The sequence below is a fragment of the Sebastes umbrosus genome, chromosome 16 (assembly GCF_015220745.1).
Source record: "Sebastes umbrosus isolate fSebUmb1 chromosome 16, fSebUmb1.pri, whole genome shotgun sequence".
In the NCBI taxonomy this organism is placed as follows: Eukaryota; Metazoa; Chordata; class Actinopteri; order Perciformes; family Sebastidae; genus Sebastes; species Sebastes umbrosus.
Window position 1 is genome coordinate 25,217,938 of NC_051284.1, and position 16,826 is coordinate 25,234,763.

General features: G+C 37.1%; 2 protein-coding genes across 5 annotated transcripts; both read left to right on the forward strand.

The window, feature by feature from the left end:
- Positions 1-354: 354 nt before the first annotated feature.
- Positions 355-5,443, forward strand: tp53i3 (tumor protein p53 inducible protein 3). Of its 2 annotated transcripts, XM_037796170.1 has the most exons (8): positions 1,165-1,894; positions 1,962-2,003; positions 2,596-2,670; positions 2,751-2,924; positions 3,075-3,342; positions 4,058-4,270; positions 4,393-4,589; positions 4,735-5,443. In XM_037796170.1, the coding sequence occupies exons 3-8, from the start codon at positions 2,617-2,619 to the stop codon at positions 4,930-4,932; spliced, it is 1,104 nt and encodes a 367-aa protein (XP_037652098.1). In that variant the 5' UTR covers positions 1,165-1,894; positions 1,962-2,003; positions 2,596-2,616; the 3' UTR covers positions 4,933-5,443. The 2 variants fall into 2 exon arrangements, with proteins under 2 accessions (XP_037652097.1, XP_037652098.1); XM_037796169.1 differs by lacking the exons at positions 1,165-1,894; positions 1,962-2,003 and adding an exon at positions 355-490.
- A 1,809-nt stretch (positions 5,444-7,252) lies between these two features.
- Positions 7,253-16,767, forward strand: dnajc5gb (DnaJ (Hsp40) homolog, subfamily C, member 5 gamma b). 3 transcript variants are annotated; one of them, XM_037796173.1, is made up of 6 exons: positions 7,253-7,445; positions 10,226-10,355; positions 10,435-10,648; positions 10,755-10,908; positions 11,634-11,702; positions 13,530-16,767. In XM_037796173.1, the coding sequence occupies exons 2-6, from the start codon at positions 10,243-10,245 to the stop codon at positions 13,580-13,582; spliced, it is 603 nt and encodes a 200-aa protein (XP_037652101.1). In that variant the 5' UTR covers positions 7,253-7,445; positions 10,226-10,242; the 3' UTR covers positions 13,583-16,767. The 3 variants fall into 3 exon arrangements, with proteins under 3 accessions (XP_037652101.1, XP_037652103.1, XP_037652104.1); XM_037796175.1 differs by having other exon boundaries at positions 11,637-11,702; XM_037796176.1 differs by lacking the exon at positions 11,634-11,702 and having other exon boundaries at positions 7,254-7,445.
- Positions 16,768-16,826: the final 59 nt, after the last annotated feature.

The following is a 16,826-nucleotide window of genomic DNA, read 5'->3' on the forward strand; positions in this document are numbered from 1 at the left end:
AAAAATATTAATAGTTATTTTATTGTTTTTTTACTTTTGTTTCTTTTATATTGCTTTTATTTGACTTGCAAAGCACTTTGTAACTTTTGTTTCGAAAAGTGTGATATGAATTTATTATTATTATACTATTTGCTTACATTGAACTGAACCAAAGGATTAATGGAGAAAATAATTGGTAATCTGAAATGTTAATTAGTTGCAGCTCTGTTCTCCACACTGCCAGGATCTGACGGAGGAGGAATCCCTTCATTTGATTTGTATTTAACAGTCACATTTAATCATATTATTGGCCCTAAGCATTATTAAAATCATCTTTTCTTGGTCAGTAGTATCCCTTTAACAATGTGCCTGGTCATATAGAGCCAGCCCCTCTGCTGGTTTGATCCCTCCCGCGCCAAGCTGGAGTCCAGTCTGGACGATGGCTCAACTAAACTTCCCCAAAACTCACAGAGTCATCTCAGAGTTGATGAACTGTTAACATCTCTGTCTGGTAAGTTCATGATTTGAATGATTTATCATTAATTTAAAGGTAGCAGATCAATTCACTGTCAAATCAGCTGCTATCCTAAATGATAAACTACATTTACTTATTCTAAATCTTTAATACAACCTAATCAATCTGTTGCATCAATTTAGAAACTTTATACTTTAGTCTTAACCATGGATTTATGAATAGAACAGCTGGAATGTTTTGACTCTACTGCGCATGCGCGTTGCGTAACGGGTCACTACTGTTACGTGATCGTGGAAGTTCACGGACCCTCCGTTATATGAGTACTGAACAACTGTACTATTAAAACTGCTTCCTTTTCTCTGTTCTTCTTCCCTTTTTCTGCTTCTCCTAAATAGTTTTGTTATTATTCACACCCATGTTCACTACACCATACTACACAGTCATGCTCCCTGGGCTAGGGTACATGTTTTTGCTCAACACTGATATGGAAAGCCAAATGGCCCATAATTCATCATGCTTTAAATGCATTTTTTTGTATTGGTTTTAAAGATATGCATTGGAAATTATTAACGACAAAAATTACATAATTGAAAACAACATTAATTGAATATACTACTACTACTAATAATAATAATAATAATAATAATGTAATAAAATAATAATGATATAATACATGAATTAAATACAAATAATAAATGATCACACACTTTAAATGTTATGAAATAATAGTAATATAATATTATTATTTTTTATATTTTTCTGACTGTATTTATCTATGCAGATAAGTTTAGTTCTATGTGCTCACGCAGTTTAGTACTGAAGCGTAATGCATTCATTTAAGAATAAAATAACTTATAATATAGTAAATAAATATAAATAAAAAGTATTTGCCCTGTTTTTCTGAATTATCAAGATATGATCTCAGAATTCAGAGAAAGGTTTTCATGGAAAAAAAAAATCTGCTCTGTTTTTCTGAATTAATGAGATCAGTTGCACTCCATGGGGATTTTCAGAAATTGCTTAATTTTCACCGAAACGCCTAATTTTCCCTTGAGTCACCACATAGCCAGCCAGATGCATGATCTTATATCCATGAAGCATGCCATATCGGTTCAACTGATTCTAGAGAAATGGTGAATGGACTTGCTCCTTTCTAATCTTTCGACCACTCAAAGCGTTTACACTACATGTCAGCATTCACACACATATTCATACACTGATGGCAGAGGCAAGGTACCAACCAGCCCATCAGGATCTAATCTAAATACTCATTCAAACACCGATGGCACAGCCTTCGGTAGCAATTTGGGGCTCAGTATCTTGCCCAAGGACACTTCAATATGTGGACTGGAGGAGCCGGTGATCGAACCACGACCTTCCGTTTGGTGGACGGTTGACGACCTACTGTACCTCCTGAGCCAACACCACAATGTCCAGCAGCATGTAGCCGGACTGTTGGATTCATTCACAACAAAACAAAGTCTCTGTTTTAATTCAGGACGTTTTTAACACAATGGGCTTTACGTCTGATCAACTGTAAAGTCCTGAGGTGCCTGTTCAAAGTCAACAAACTAAGATTAGAATCTTGTTGAGTGAGAAAAACAAGAGCAAATTTTTTTTCTCCATGAAAACTTGTCTCATTTCTCAATTCCTAGATGATAATCTCTCTCTCTTGGCCCTCTAACCGCTAACCGTGATGACATAAGCAAGACTCTGGTGCTCACAGCACAAAAGTTTCACTTAAAAACAACAACAGCTGCTTACAAGACTTTGTAGTCACGACTAGAATAGATTCATTTAATCTTAGCTCTTGTTGTTGTGAAGACAAAGAAAAAGGCACTAAAGCATGTTTGTATTTATACATTATGTGGTATATAAACATGTAGAGGCGTTGAAATTATCATATTTACAGTAGAAATGAATCACAGAGAATAAGATCCACAGTGGGACATTAATATAATTTATAAACAGATTAATTATGGGCCATTTGTCAATCCATCCCTCCATTTTCCAGCGATCACTTAGTATATTATTATAAATGAAGATATAATTTAGTTCCTGTAAGAACTGGTGCTCTTGATCTGTTCAAATGTGGTTGCTGTTGCTGCTATTTATTTATTTATTTTTCAATTAAATCACAGTTGCCACTGCTGAGACTATAAATGCATCACATCCGGCACACTGGAAGAATTCTACTTGGAAACACCAACCAGACAGTGAGTGTTAAAAACAGCTGAAATAAAATTGTTTGTATAAAGAATTTAAACATATTTTTCTATATATTTTCCTTTTACGGGCCTGGCACAAGTGTTGCTCTAGCTTTGCCAAGATGATGCGTGCAGTGTGTGTTGATGTACCAGGAGGACCAGAGAATTTGCTGCTGCGGACCGTCCCTCGACCTCAGCCTAAAGGTGGAGAAGTCCTGATTAAAGTTCATGCAACTGCCCTCAACAGGGCGGACTTACTGCAGGTATAATACGATTCCTACAAAGCATAAGTGCACTATAATCTCGTTGCTATGCATATCTATTGGCCTGCTAAATGTGTATTTAATGTGACTTGTGTGATTCTGAAACAATCACAGGTTATAGTGCAATAATGTTTTTTCTGTTTCCCACAGAGGCGAGGGCTGTACCCGCCTCCCCCAGGTGAGAGTGACATCATCGGCCTGGAGGTGGCTGGTACCGTGGACACTCTGGGCGTGGGAGTTAAAGGAGGCTGGAGGCCAGATGATCGGGTCATGGCCTTGCTCTCTGGAGGAGGATATGCAGAATATGTTTCGGTGCCCGAGGAGCTTCTCATGCCCGTTCCCTCTAATCTCACTCTGTGGCAGGCGGCAGCGATCCCAGAGGCCTGGCTCACAGCGTTTCAGCTGCTGGTTTCCATCGGTACAGCGACCGTGTTTGTTATGCCATCTCATTTTATTCCTTGTAGTCTAAATGTCTTTCTTTTTCATTATTTTATATATAAAGAACTTAGTATTTTTTTTAAATAATTTCTCTTAAATTAAAGAAATCATAGTACTACTGTTAATCGGGCTGCCCACTCTTAGCTGATTAGTCGACTAATCGGTCGTTTTGGTCTTAGTTGACTAAGATTTCTTTGGTCAATTAGTCATTTATTTCTAATAAACTTATGAGCACATCTCTGGCAAAACAAGATTTAAAGTGGTGCTTTTGTGTGATTCTTTGTGGAGAAACTCTTAAAAACTTAAATCAACTAAACGATTAGTTGACAAAATCGTATGAGTGATGGTCGACTAAGAATTTCTTTGGTTGAGGACAGCCCTTACTATTATATCTTCTTATTAAACCCCCTTATATAAATTTAAGGGGTTTAACACTATATCATAATAATTTAAATAACTTAAGTTGTAAGTTGGCATTCCTACTACTACTCATGTGGTCCTCTAAACAAGTTAAAGCTGGTGCAAAAATTAACAGAAATTACAAGTTTATCCAAACAAATAAATGTGAAGATGGTTATTTTCTATAAGTTTCCACTTAATTTTATACAACCTAACCCTGCCTGTTCACTCTCTGTATAATTAACAAGGGGGGTAAATATTAAATTCTTGTTTCCATCTGTCCTCTTTGCCTCCAGCTCAGGTGAAGGAGGGTGAGGTAGTGCTTGCTCACGCTGGAGCCAGCGGAGTCGGAACAGCTGCCGTTCAGCTGGTTCGTCTGTTTGGTGCCGTGCCTGTCGTTACTGCAGGGAGCCATGAAAAACTGAAGATGGCCGAGAGTCTGGGAGCAGCAGCTGGGTTTAACTACAAAGAGGAGGGCTTCGCACAGGGAGTTCATGACTTTACAGGAGGTGACTTGTGTAGATGTATAGATGGTTCACTGTGCTGAGGTTAGGGTCAAATCCAGAACTGCAGATTAAATATCTGAGTCCTGCACAATTCAGTTGTATCACTAACTACTGTAATCTCACAGGCAAGGGAGCCAACGTCATCCTCGACTGCATCGGTGGGTCTAACTGGGAGCAAAATGTGAGCTGTTTAGCCACCGATGGCAGATGGGTGCTGTACGGCACCATGGGAGGCCGGGGGGTGGAGGGAGATCTGCTGGGAAAACTGCTCTCCAAGCGAGGCCACCTGCTGTGCAGCCTCCTCCGCTCTCGCAGCCTTCAGGTGAGAATTCACACAGAAATGACACACACCAGTCGTGTGTCTTCATCTCCGCTTGTGAACGTGCTGACTCATGTCAACACTGCTGACACACGTCTCGTATTTACATGTCTGTAACTGATTCCTGCTTTGCATTTTCTGTTCACAGTACAAAGCAGACCTGGTGAAGGCTTTCTCACGCAGAGTGTTGCCGTGTTTCTCAGACCAGGCTGCCTCCATGAGGCCGGTGATCGACAGGACATTCAACCTGGAGGACATCGCAGACGCTCACAGGCTCATGGAGGCCAACAAGAACACGGGGAAGATCGTCGTTAATGTGATTCCACAGAATCAGGAAACTCAGTGACGAACAGATGCAGTAATATTAACAGAAATGTAACTGCTCTGAAGTTAATTTGATTCATGTCAGTGAATCTTACAACACAGTGATATTTGAAAAATATTTGCTAACACAAATGTTGATCATGATTTTAAATATGCCTTGTCCACCGATATCCAATCCAAAGATTCAAGGAAGGGTTAATCAGCAGCAACTGGACTTTGGTTTAGGTTCTTGAAGACGTTTCACTTCTCATCCGAAAAGCTTCTTTAGTCATACTCTTCTTTAGTCATACTCGTAAATTCGTGAGCCTGTTAGATAGCTCAGGGCTTCTGCCCTTTTCTATCAATAGGAGATCGTTGGAGGGAGGAGAGAGGAGATGGAGGAGGAGCCCAGTTGGTTTTGAGGCGTCATGGCCCGGCCAGATGAGTTTTCTTTTTTTTTCCCTTTTCCTTTCTTCCTTTTCCTCATAACAAAAAATTAAATGAAGTATGGATAAAACAAAATGGAGGGAAAAATAAATTAAAGAAAGAAAAAATAAATAGATAAATAAAGAAAAATAAACAAACAAAGAAAGAAAACTTAAAAAAAACTTGACTGAAAACTGACTGAATGGTAGGGAAACCCATGAATTTAAACTCTGTGTGGTCGTTAGCAGGAATATAGAAACCACTCAGTACAATGGTGCTCCGAGGTGTGACGACCGTAATCAAGGGTTGTTGGAGTCAACTGATACCTAATGTGAATGGCTGTTGGGTGAGGTCAAGTGTGAATGGTTGTTTAATCTCCTGGGCAGGGATGCCAGGACAGCATCGTAGGTGGACGACAGGTAATGCCTTAGGCCTCCTCCTCTATTGAGTGATGGCTTCTCTTCTTTAGCACAGATGGCTTCTTTCACTCCTCTTTCAAACCATCTTTCCTCCCTGTCCAAAATATGCACATTATGGTCATCGAAAGAGTGTCCTTCAGGTGTAGATAGACTGCTGAGTCTAAACCTGAGGAGTTGGCCCGTCTGTGTTGAGCCATCCGTCTGTTTAGTGGTTGTTTGGTTTCACCAATGTACAAATCTGTGCATTCCTCACTGCATTGGACTGCATACACAAGGTTGCTTTGCTTGTGTTTGGGTGTGTGGTCTTTAGGGTGGACCAGTTTCTGTCTGAGGGTGTTGCTGGGCTTGAAAGACACAGGAATGCTTTGTTGAAAATCCTCCTGAGTTTCTTAGACACTCCAGACACGTAGGGGATGACAATGTTGTTGCGTCTGTCCTCCTTTTCTTCATCACCCGTGGTACTGGTGTTCTTTCTAAATTTTGTGGCTGTTTTCACCAAGGTCCGGTTAGGATATCCACAAGTTTTAAGTGCACTTTTCAGGTGTTTTCGCTCCTTTTCTTGAGCCTGTGCACTTGTTGGTAACCTAAACCAAAGTCAAGTTGCTGCTGATTTAACCCTTCCTTGGATATCATGACTTGGATGTCTGAGAAACTTCACAAACAATCCAAAAATTATTATTTTTGTTACATTTTTTTTTTACATTTCTTCTGTAGTGTCACAGTTAATCACTACTAAATGTTTATTATCAGTATTGTGTTCATGTTGGAGGTTAAAGAGACCAACACTGCTGCACAAATAAATAAATAAATAAATGAAAGCCTCAGTTGTCAAATAAATGTGTAGGCTTTTTTGTTGTCATTTCTATGCGTATTTATTTATTTTCAAATTATTTATTTATTTATTTATTATAATGGTATATATTAACATTCAGTGGTGCATACACAAAAAAACGGGAAAACTAAATTATAAAATAAATAAATAAATAATAAAATAAATAAATATAATAATATATAATTTGTCTAACATTTGTCTGAGCAATATCGTCTGTAAAATATACACCTCAAGTGCAACTACCTTTGTTTACATTTATTTATTTATTACATCTATACCCTACCTATTTTACAAGTGCAATTACCCCTGTTTACATTACATCTATTTTTATATTTTATACTTCTAGTGTAACACTTCTGTTTATATTTATTAATTAAATCTACTTTACCTGTTTTATTTTGCTTTATAACTGTGTGTGTTTTACCTGTTATATGTTTTATCTGCCTCGTTTAGTCTTGTCAAGTATTTGTTTTAAAGCACTGACCAGAAGTGGCAACTGTGAATCTTGTTGTATTTAATACAATGACAATAAATCTTTCTACTCTATTCTATTTTATCATAATAATATAAAATAAATATATATAATAATATATAATAAAAATAAATTATTTATTAATAAAACTACATCCTGAATATTTGAACCGCAGCCGCGCAGCCGCAGCAAAGTGACGTCACCAGACTCCTTTCCGGCTTCCGGTCTGGAGCTTCCTGCTTCGCTTCGCCGCTGCAGTCTTTCTCCGGTGGGTCATGAGGAGAAACGTTTTAACGGAGGAAACCCGGTACCAGCTTCACTTCATGGACCAAACTTTCACACGATCGACGGACACACCTTGGACTCTATGATTCGACCACAAACATCGATATCGATTCATCCAGGAGGTCAGGTTTGACGCGTTACTTCCACCGTAAAGCTAAAGTTTAGCTCAGTCTGTTAGCAGTTAGTCATGACTTCACCCAGCAGCAGCATTTAGAGTAAACACAGTGAATTATCTGAGTTTAGCCTGTAATTAAGTCCTTATGTAACGAGCTAATAGTTATATAATCAGTATTATGGGCTGTCTGGACTCCCAGCATGCTTTACTTCATGTTTATTGTGGTTTATTTACTTCCTCACTGAGCTAATGAGCTATTAAAGGTGGTTTAGTTGTCTGTCTGAAGTGTTTTTGTTTTTCCATCAGTGAGTAAAGTGACTTCATTGTAGGCTTTTTTTATTGTAATTTTTTACATTTTATTATTATTATTATTTATTGTTATTTTTCACATTTTATTATTGCTATTAAAGGTAGTTTAGTTGTCTGTTTGAAATGTTTTTGTTTTTTCATCAGTGAGTAAAGTGACTTAATTGTAGGCTTTTTTATTATTTTTTACATTTTATTATTATTATTATTTATTGTTATTTTTCACATTTTATTATTGCTATTAAAGGTAGTTTAGTTGTCTGTTTGAAGTGTTTTTGTTTTTTTCAACAGTGAGTAAAGTGACTTAATTGTAGGCTTTTTTTATTGTAATTTTTAAAATATTATTATTATTATTATTTGAAATTGTATTATTATTATTATTATTATTTTATTATTGCTATTAAAAGGTAGTTTAGTTGTCTATCTGAAGTGTTTTTGTTTTTCCATCAGTGAGTAAAGTGACTTCATTGTAGGCTTTTTTATAGTAATTTTTTAAAATGTTATTATTATTTATTGTTATTTTTTAAATTTTATTATTATTTATTGTTATTTTTTTAATTTTATTATTATTATTATTTTTTTTGCTATAAAGGTAGTTTAGTTGTCTGTTTGAAGTGTTTTTGTTTTTTTCAACAGTGAGTAAAGTGACTTCATTGTAGGCTTTTTTTATTGTAATTTTTTAAAATGTTATTATTATTTATTGTTATTTTTTAAATTTTATTATTATTTATTGTTATTTTTTTAATTTTATTATTATTATTATTTTATTTTTTTTGCTATAAAGGTAGTTTAGTTGTCTGTTTGAAGTGTTTTTGTTTTTTTCAACAGTGAGTAAAGTGACTTCATTGTAGGCTTTTTTTATTGTAATTTTTAAAATTGTATTATTATTTTATTATTGCTATTAAAAGGTAGTTTAGTTGTCTATCTGAAGTGTTTTTGTTTTTCCATATGTGAGTAAAGTGACTTAATTGTAGGCTTTTTTATAGTAATTTTTTTAAATGTTATTATTATTTATTGTTATTTTTTAAATTTTATTATTATTATTATTATTATTTTTTGCTATTAAAGGTAGTTTAGTTGTCTGTTTGAAGTGTTTTTGTTTTTTCATCAGTGAGTAAAGTGACTTCATTGTAGGCTTTTTTATTGTTATTTTTTTCTTTTTTCTTTACTGAATTTTAATCATTTTTTCTAAAGAAGCAAAACAACAAACAGGACTGGTCCATAAAAGATCATATAATCCATTCTGTTTTATATCATGTTTATAGCTTATATTATTTATTGTATATTGGTTCAATTTAAATTGTTTTATTCTCACCTGGCAATAAACACGATTCTGATAAGAAATAAAAAGATAAGACTCAGCACTTAACATAATAAGAGACACACTATGGTGAAATTAAATGATAAATATTGTATACAAAACAGGCAGGGTCTGAAATTAAGCTTGTTCCTCTCCTGCCACTGTGGCAGGTCACTGAACATTTCTACCGGCCACTCAGTTTTTTTTCTCTGCCACTTCTGAAATCTACAGTAGGTAGAACACTTTAAACACTGAGTCAGTGGTACCAGACCATATAATGCATTATGGAATATATCATGTAACCTTAATCCCTAACTATATTAAATTTAGCAATTGCTTTTTAAATATAATATTTCTTAATATAAGGAGAACCTGTCTGCAGGTGACCTGAAATTTGTACCTGCCACTGCCAACATTTCCCCTGTATTTGGCAGGTGGCAGATGCTTATTTCATTCCCTGTAACAGGATCTGATTCATGCCCAGTGTCAGACTGAAGTAACAAACAAATGTGTATTTATAGGAAGTATGTTGTTTACACAGATGATACAGCAATTAGAGATAAAACACAAGCATGGGTGTTTTGATCAAAACAGGTTTTTAAAAAGCTCCCTAATGTTTCACTTTTACTTTCATGTTGCTCTTACAAAAACCTAGAAATCTCCCTTAATGTTCCACAGTTATTACCCACTTCAATCCAGATTATATTTAACTCCCAGGGTTTCCAATTGTGTCTTCAATTTCTGCATAATATGTGTCTTTCCATCGTTATAGTGCCGTAATATTTTTAGAGTCACAACCTCGGAGATCAAAGACTTCCACATGAAAGTAGAAGGATGGTCATCATGACCCGCGTCATCATGATTGCGTTCCTTGCCAGTATTATAAGCGATTAAATCACTTCCTCATATTATTATAAAAGTCAGGGAGTTTTACAAGCAGACATAAAAGTGAATTTGCTGATACCTGTTGACCTTTGCTGTACTGGTGTTTGTGCATAGTCATCACCCTGCAGAATAGCTGAATTGTTGTTGCATTCCTACAAGCAATGCAGCCTACATGAGTTACAATTGGGACAATTTGATGAAATTCCTGTTTTATACTTACTATAAATATACAGTGATTTTATGTAGGATATTATATTGTAACTCTTTATATCATATTTGTGTTTTTTATGTCACAGCTGCCAAATCCTGAAACATGGAGGACCCAAACAGACCTCAGCGTAAGATGTCAACAGCAGGAGACAGCCTGTACAAAACCCTGGGCCTGGAGAAAGGAGCAACTCCAGAAGATATAAAGAAGGCATACAGGTGTGTTCATGGACTTTCAAATGTCTGTTTCTTATCAACTTTATTTGCAATATTCAACTGACAATATGTTTATTTCCAGGAAACTGGCGTTGAGGCATCACCCCGATAAGAACCCAGACAACCCAGAAGCCGCTGACAAATTCAAGGAGATCAACAATGCCAACTCCATCCTCAGTGACGAGAACAAACGGAAGATCTACGACGAGTATGGCTCCATGGGACTCTACGTGGCCGAGCAGTTCGGGGACGAGAGCGTCAAATACTACTTCCTCATGTCAAAGTGCTGGTTCAAGGTGAGAGGCAGTGTGGTTTCAGAAGCCTTCATGTGGAAAAAGTGAAAATGTAGCAGATGTCTGAATGAAAGTGTCTGACACTTATTCTCTTTTCCTTTGTGGTCAGGGCCTTGTGGCGTGCTGCAGTCTCTTTACCTGCTGCTGCTGTTTCTGCTGCTGCTGTTTCTGCTGTGGGAAGTGCAAATCGTCAGAAGACCCAGAGAACTTTGCCTATGTGGACCCTGATGTCCTCGAGGAAGAGATGAGAGAACAGGACGCAGGTGAGGGACTTTGTTCTTTTGGATTCACTTCATCTCAAAAGGGATTATCTTCCAGCCGCTGACGTAAAAAAAACAGTGCAACGTGTAGTTGCTGTCTGTTGCACCAAATTGCATGTAAGAGTAAGTTAAACTGAAACTAAGAGCTTTATTTTCACTTAAAGTATTTCACTTAGTATTTCCTGGAGAAATCGAGGATAGGCAAAATGAAAATCTCATGATACATAATCAAGTAATAATCTGACTTGATCATACATTAAAAATATTTGGTTTATAGTGAATACTTGCTTTGTTGAAATATTCATTCAAATGTAACAAACAAAATCATCAGTTTGCATTTTATTAATACATTTTGATCTGTTGCTTAAATTAAATGTCTCTTGTGACAAGTAATGGAAATAGTTACTGGAAAGAGGATCATGTGCATGTATTGCATCTTGTGGTCATGTTAATTTCTGAGGACGTGCATAACCAACGCTCCAAACGGACGCAGGATATGCGAGGCAGCCATCATGCGCACGCAAACGCGTAGTTAAAAGCAAGTATATCTCCGGCTACGTCTCCGTGGTGCAACCAAACATCGACACAGCTTTAATTAGTGTCAAACTAACTAGTTTCAACGTATCGTTTAGTGTGGACTTCTTTGAGAGAATTTACGTATAGCTGGTGCAACGGACAGTTGTCGGGAAGAAGCGCGGGTTTGCTCAGTGTTGCATTTTGTTTCACAGCAGGAGACCCTGTCATAGTTATTCAGCCCAGCGCTGCTGACACTTCAGATACAGTCAACACGTCTCCAGGTAAAGTCCACCTGTCCTCAGCTGCTCTGTGTTGCTTCACTAATCTGGCAGAGACATGAAGCAGCGTTTCATCTGTTTTGGCAGCTTCTAACACCTCTAAGCGTGGTCGTAGGTGGTGTGTTTGCCAGGTCACATACTAACATTTCCTCCCACAAGTGCTGCAGGATGCAGTTATTAAGCTGTTATTTTTATGTCATCTGTTGCTTATTAATAATGACATTGCTTGCATACATGTATCACTGTTAATGTTATCGATGTGGAGCACAGTGGGTAAACCCGGTGGGCTAAAATGCAAAATATCAAGAGCAGTGGTTCTCAATCTGTGGGTTAAGATCATTTCAGAGGAGCCACACAATCATTTATTTACACGTGTTATCATCCCTACTTTTCAGATTTTCTCAAATATAGAAGTAATTGTGAGTCTTTGAGTAATTATAAATTAGAAATTGTCAATTATAAAAATCGAATCAAAAACGTGTTTTCAGGTTCATTAGCCCAAAAGTTTGAGAACCACTGATCTCGAGTGACTGCACTTTATGGAAGCTACTAAAAACAATTGTATTGCTTTAAAGGCTTCTTGTGCTGCTTATTCCTGTTTTGTTTTAACATTTGCCCCATTTGCCTGCTCCTCAATGCTGTATAATCTATTAACTAATGTAAAGTATTATGTACTATGTACTTGTCCTAGTATGACACAGTTCTTTACATCGTATTCTGTAGGAAAGGTTTGTTCACTATTATAAATCCTACATCCGATGGCAGTGCTGGAAGACGTGTTGAAATCATTTACTAAGTTAAAGTAGAAATATAATAATTAGGGCTGTCAAAGTTAACGCACAAATTTCTTTTAACGCATTAACGCAACTTGCGATTTTTAGGTTGTAGCAGGCTCAGTTTTAAAGCTAACCTAAAAAATCCATTGGTACCAACCATGTCAGACGAACTTGTCGTGAAGAAGGTTAAATAACGCTCCAAACTTAGGCTAAATTTTGGTGAGGAAAAACTGGCATGGCCATTTTCAAAGGGGTCCCTTGACCTCTGACCTCAAGATATGTGAATGAAAATGGGTTCTATGGGTACCCACGAGTCTCCCCTTTACAGACATGCCCACTTTATGATAATCACATGCAGTTTGGGGCAAGTCATAGTCAAGTCAGCACACTGACACACTGACAGCTGTTGTTGCCTGTTGGGCTGCAGTTTGCCATGTTATGATTTGAGCATATTTGTTATGCTAAATGCAGTACCTGTGTATTGTTTCTGGACAATAGTTGTCATTGTTTTGTGTTGTTAATTGATTTCCAATAATAAATATATACATACATTTGCATAAAGCAGCATATTTGTCCACTTCCATTTTGATAAGAGTATTAAATACTTGACAAATCTCCCTTTTAAGGTGCATTTTGAGCAGATAAAAAATGTGCGATTAATTTGAGATTAATCACAATTAACTGTGGACAATCGTGTGATTAATCGCGATTAAATATTTGAATCAATTGACAGCCCTAATAATAATCAATAACTGTAACACTCAAGTAGAAGTTTACTTGCATAGAAGTATTAGGAGCAAGATGTTCTTACACTATCAAAAGTAAAAGAGCTCATTAGACGGTAGAATGTCAGAGTGTAATATTACTTATTATTGGATTAGTATTACTGCATCAACATGTAAGCAGCCTTTTAATGTGGTCTATGTTTTCTCATTTTTAATTTATTTTTTCTTCCATTTGAAACAAACTGCTCTGTTTTGCTGCTTTTGTTGAAAAAAAAATATATATAAAGGTATAGAAACTTAAAAATTAACCCTGTTTTTCACACCTCCAGGTGAAAATGTACCGATCGTGATTGAACCTCGTGCGACCAACGGCACCTCGTGAACCAGCCGAGCGGAGTCCTGATGAAACCACGTCGTCATCAGCGGCTGCATTGATCTTTTTGAAAGCCGATGAGTATAAATTATGGCTTTGAATGTGGCTGAAAATGTATTAATCTCAGAGGCGCTTTTGTTTAAATGAAGCAGCGATTCAATTGTGCCATATTTTTCTTTTTTTTTTAATGTGCCAGTGGGTTTGTCTTTGATCCAGTCTCCTATTTATATTTAATTTTAAAATATTGGGTAGTATCTGGACTGCAGTGACAAAATTACAAAGCCATGCAGATCAAAGCTCTGAAATAATTTGTTTTTTCATGTGCACTTTAATATCTCAAGTTCATGTTTAAAATCGTGACGGTGCCACGACGGTCTGAGAACATTTTGGTCCCAAGGGTCAGAAATGTTTTTTTAAAGCAACGCAACAGGCCGGTTCCCGGTATTTAGAAGCCAACCACTCGGAGAGTTACGAGGTGTTCAGTCATACTGCACATAGATACATATTGTAGAAAGTAAATAAAGGGCTTCCTGAGATGATGTACAGCGTATTGTGACTAAACCAAACAGTGTATGTATAATGTTTGGACGTCAACTTGTGTCTACTGTTGTGTGTTTGTCTGACAGCCTGTAAATAGCTCAGTGAGCATCAACAAAGTGAAGCAGATAGGCAATACAGGAATAATTCAACATGTTGGGAGACACACTTATTCACTTCTCTTCTGAAAGTTAGAGGAGATTTAGACTTTTGACTCTCAAGACTGTTGTATGATTGCAGAGTTGGCCGTCTTTAAAACATCTGTGAATTGACTATATAGAACCATATTCATAAAGTTGGGTTTGAACAGAAGACTCGGTGATGTAAGGAGTCCATATTTGTTTCATTTTCAGGAAATTCCATGTTGTTAAGCACTAAATTGGATATAAATCTTAAACAGCATTTACAAGTGTGAATCTGGTCATTATGAATAACTCTGACCTGAAACAAACGTGGCTTTAACTATGGAGCTGGACCTTGGGGGTTATTAGCCTAGCTTAGCATAAAGACTGGAAGCAGAGGGAAAAGCTAGCCTTGTTCAAAAATCTACCTCTAATGCTAACTTTCTGTCATTACTGTTAAGTTTCTCCCTGCGAAGAAGTACATGGTGGATGGATACATTGACTATGTTTACATGCACATTAATATTCTACTCTTATTCAGAATATGACAATATTGTGAATTTGATACAGGTCGTGTAAAAGGCATACTCCGTTTAGATATTCTGAATTAGGCCTTATTCCGAATGGAGTATTTTCTGATAATGACGTGTGGGATATGCCGAAATTATTCAGGTTTTAGGAGCATTCTTTGGACAGCTCATTCGCTCATACGCGTCTCAATTGGGGGGTTTTATGTCAGTTTGTGACACACGGTCTCTTGCCTGTTTACGGCCAGCTCTGTGCGCGTTTTACACAAACCAACTAGCCGACAGTTTGCAGAGATGCAAGCCCAAAAGAAAAGCCCACATTTCTGGTCGGAAGGAGAAACACACCTACTTCTAAACATTATGAAAGACGCTAATATCGCAACGCCGACCTTCTCAAGAAGGTGGTTGAAGGAACGAAAGAGGGAGGCTGTGTTCGCACGGTTACGTTAATCAGAGTATTCACGGCTGCTTGTAAATGGGAATATTAGTGGAATATTCATTTTCATTAGCCATGTAAACAGCTTAGTAGGAATACTGTCTTTTATGGAATAAGAACAAAAAACTGAATATTTTGTGTATATAAATGTAGTCACTGTTATTTGTTAAGAAATAGTTCTTGCACATAACTCCCCTTTAAACCACAGCTAGATTAAATCTCACTATTTAACACGTTGTTTGTCGTTAGTTTAGAGGTTTTTAGAAGCAGGTTTTGTCCCTTTGGACAGTCAGGCTAGCTGTTCCTCCTTGTTTCCAGTCTTTATGCTAAGATAAGTGTCTCCTGGATCCAGCTCCATACTGACATAACACACAGTCATGACAGCGGTATTAATCTTCTCATCTAACGCCAAATTCACACCGGGCAGCAGCAAAGTGCGCCTCTCCGCAATAAATGCATTTTTCTGCAGCCGGGAGGCGTGTTTACGAATTCTTTGTAACTGTTACTGATTGGCTGCGGGCCCTCTCTGGCCGCACTTCGCCGCTAAAAGTTTAACTTTTAGTTTGGCCGCGCTTAGCCGCAGAATCAAACGACTGCAGCTCGCTGAGCTCCAGAGCGACCGCCGCAGCTTTCCATAGACATTGCATGGCAGCTCGCCGCAGGCCGCACTTCACCGCTGCTCTGGTGTGCATTTGGTGCAACACCTCAAAGAAAATGAATAACTGTATTTCCCAATATATTGAACCAGTTCTTTAAGACATACTCATAGTACTGTTCGTTTGCTGTACCTGCACATAAGGTGACCTCAATTAAAAACAGGGGGGTGTAATACTTCTCAAGGTACTGATAAAGCTCCCACTAATTGTCTGATATTTTCCGAAAAACTCTTCCTACACTTGACGCCGAAACCAACTTCACTCGACGACCTTCTGATTTCATTTATTGCCAAAATGTTCTAGATGAATAATCTCAGCTGTGTCGAGGCCTTCTTCTAAAGACAATGATCTCTCTGTGGGGGGTGTGAGGGGATTAATTGCCTGTATGTGCCGTGAAATTCTGCTCAATACAGGAATCCTGTTTTTATGTAAATTCAGATGTATATTTTTGATTGGAAGTTTTATGACTAATTGAGTGTATATTAAGAAAACGCCTTAAATTATGTCATCTTACTTCATGTTTATATTATATATATGTTTTTACCTGCTGGGTGTAGGAATGTTGGGTAGAATATGTGCATCGTTTTTAGCATTTGATCTGTTTTTCTCGGCTGACTTTCGCAGTCCGACTATGTGTTTATATAAAGTTTAAACAATCCCAGAAATGTGTGTAAAAGTCAGTTTTGTATACTTGACAAAAAACTCCACAAAAGTGCCTGAATACATATTAGTGGGATTTTTTTTTTTAGCTTTGAATTTTTTTGATCAAACGCTAAAAAGGAAATTAAACATTTTTGTTGTATCATCTAAACATTCCCAGTTTTTTTTTCAATTCTTTCAACTTTCCAAAATGTTTGTTTCTGTAAATTAAATGTTTTTTCTGATCGAATAAACTTTGGTGATGCTGGAAATGTTATAACGTTGTCTTGTGTTCTGTTGATGACCAGCACCTCTGAGCTCCGTCAGCTGCCATTG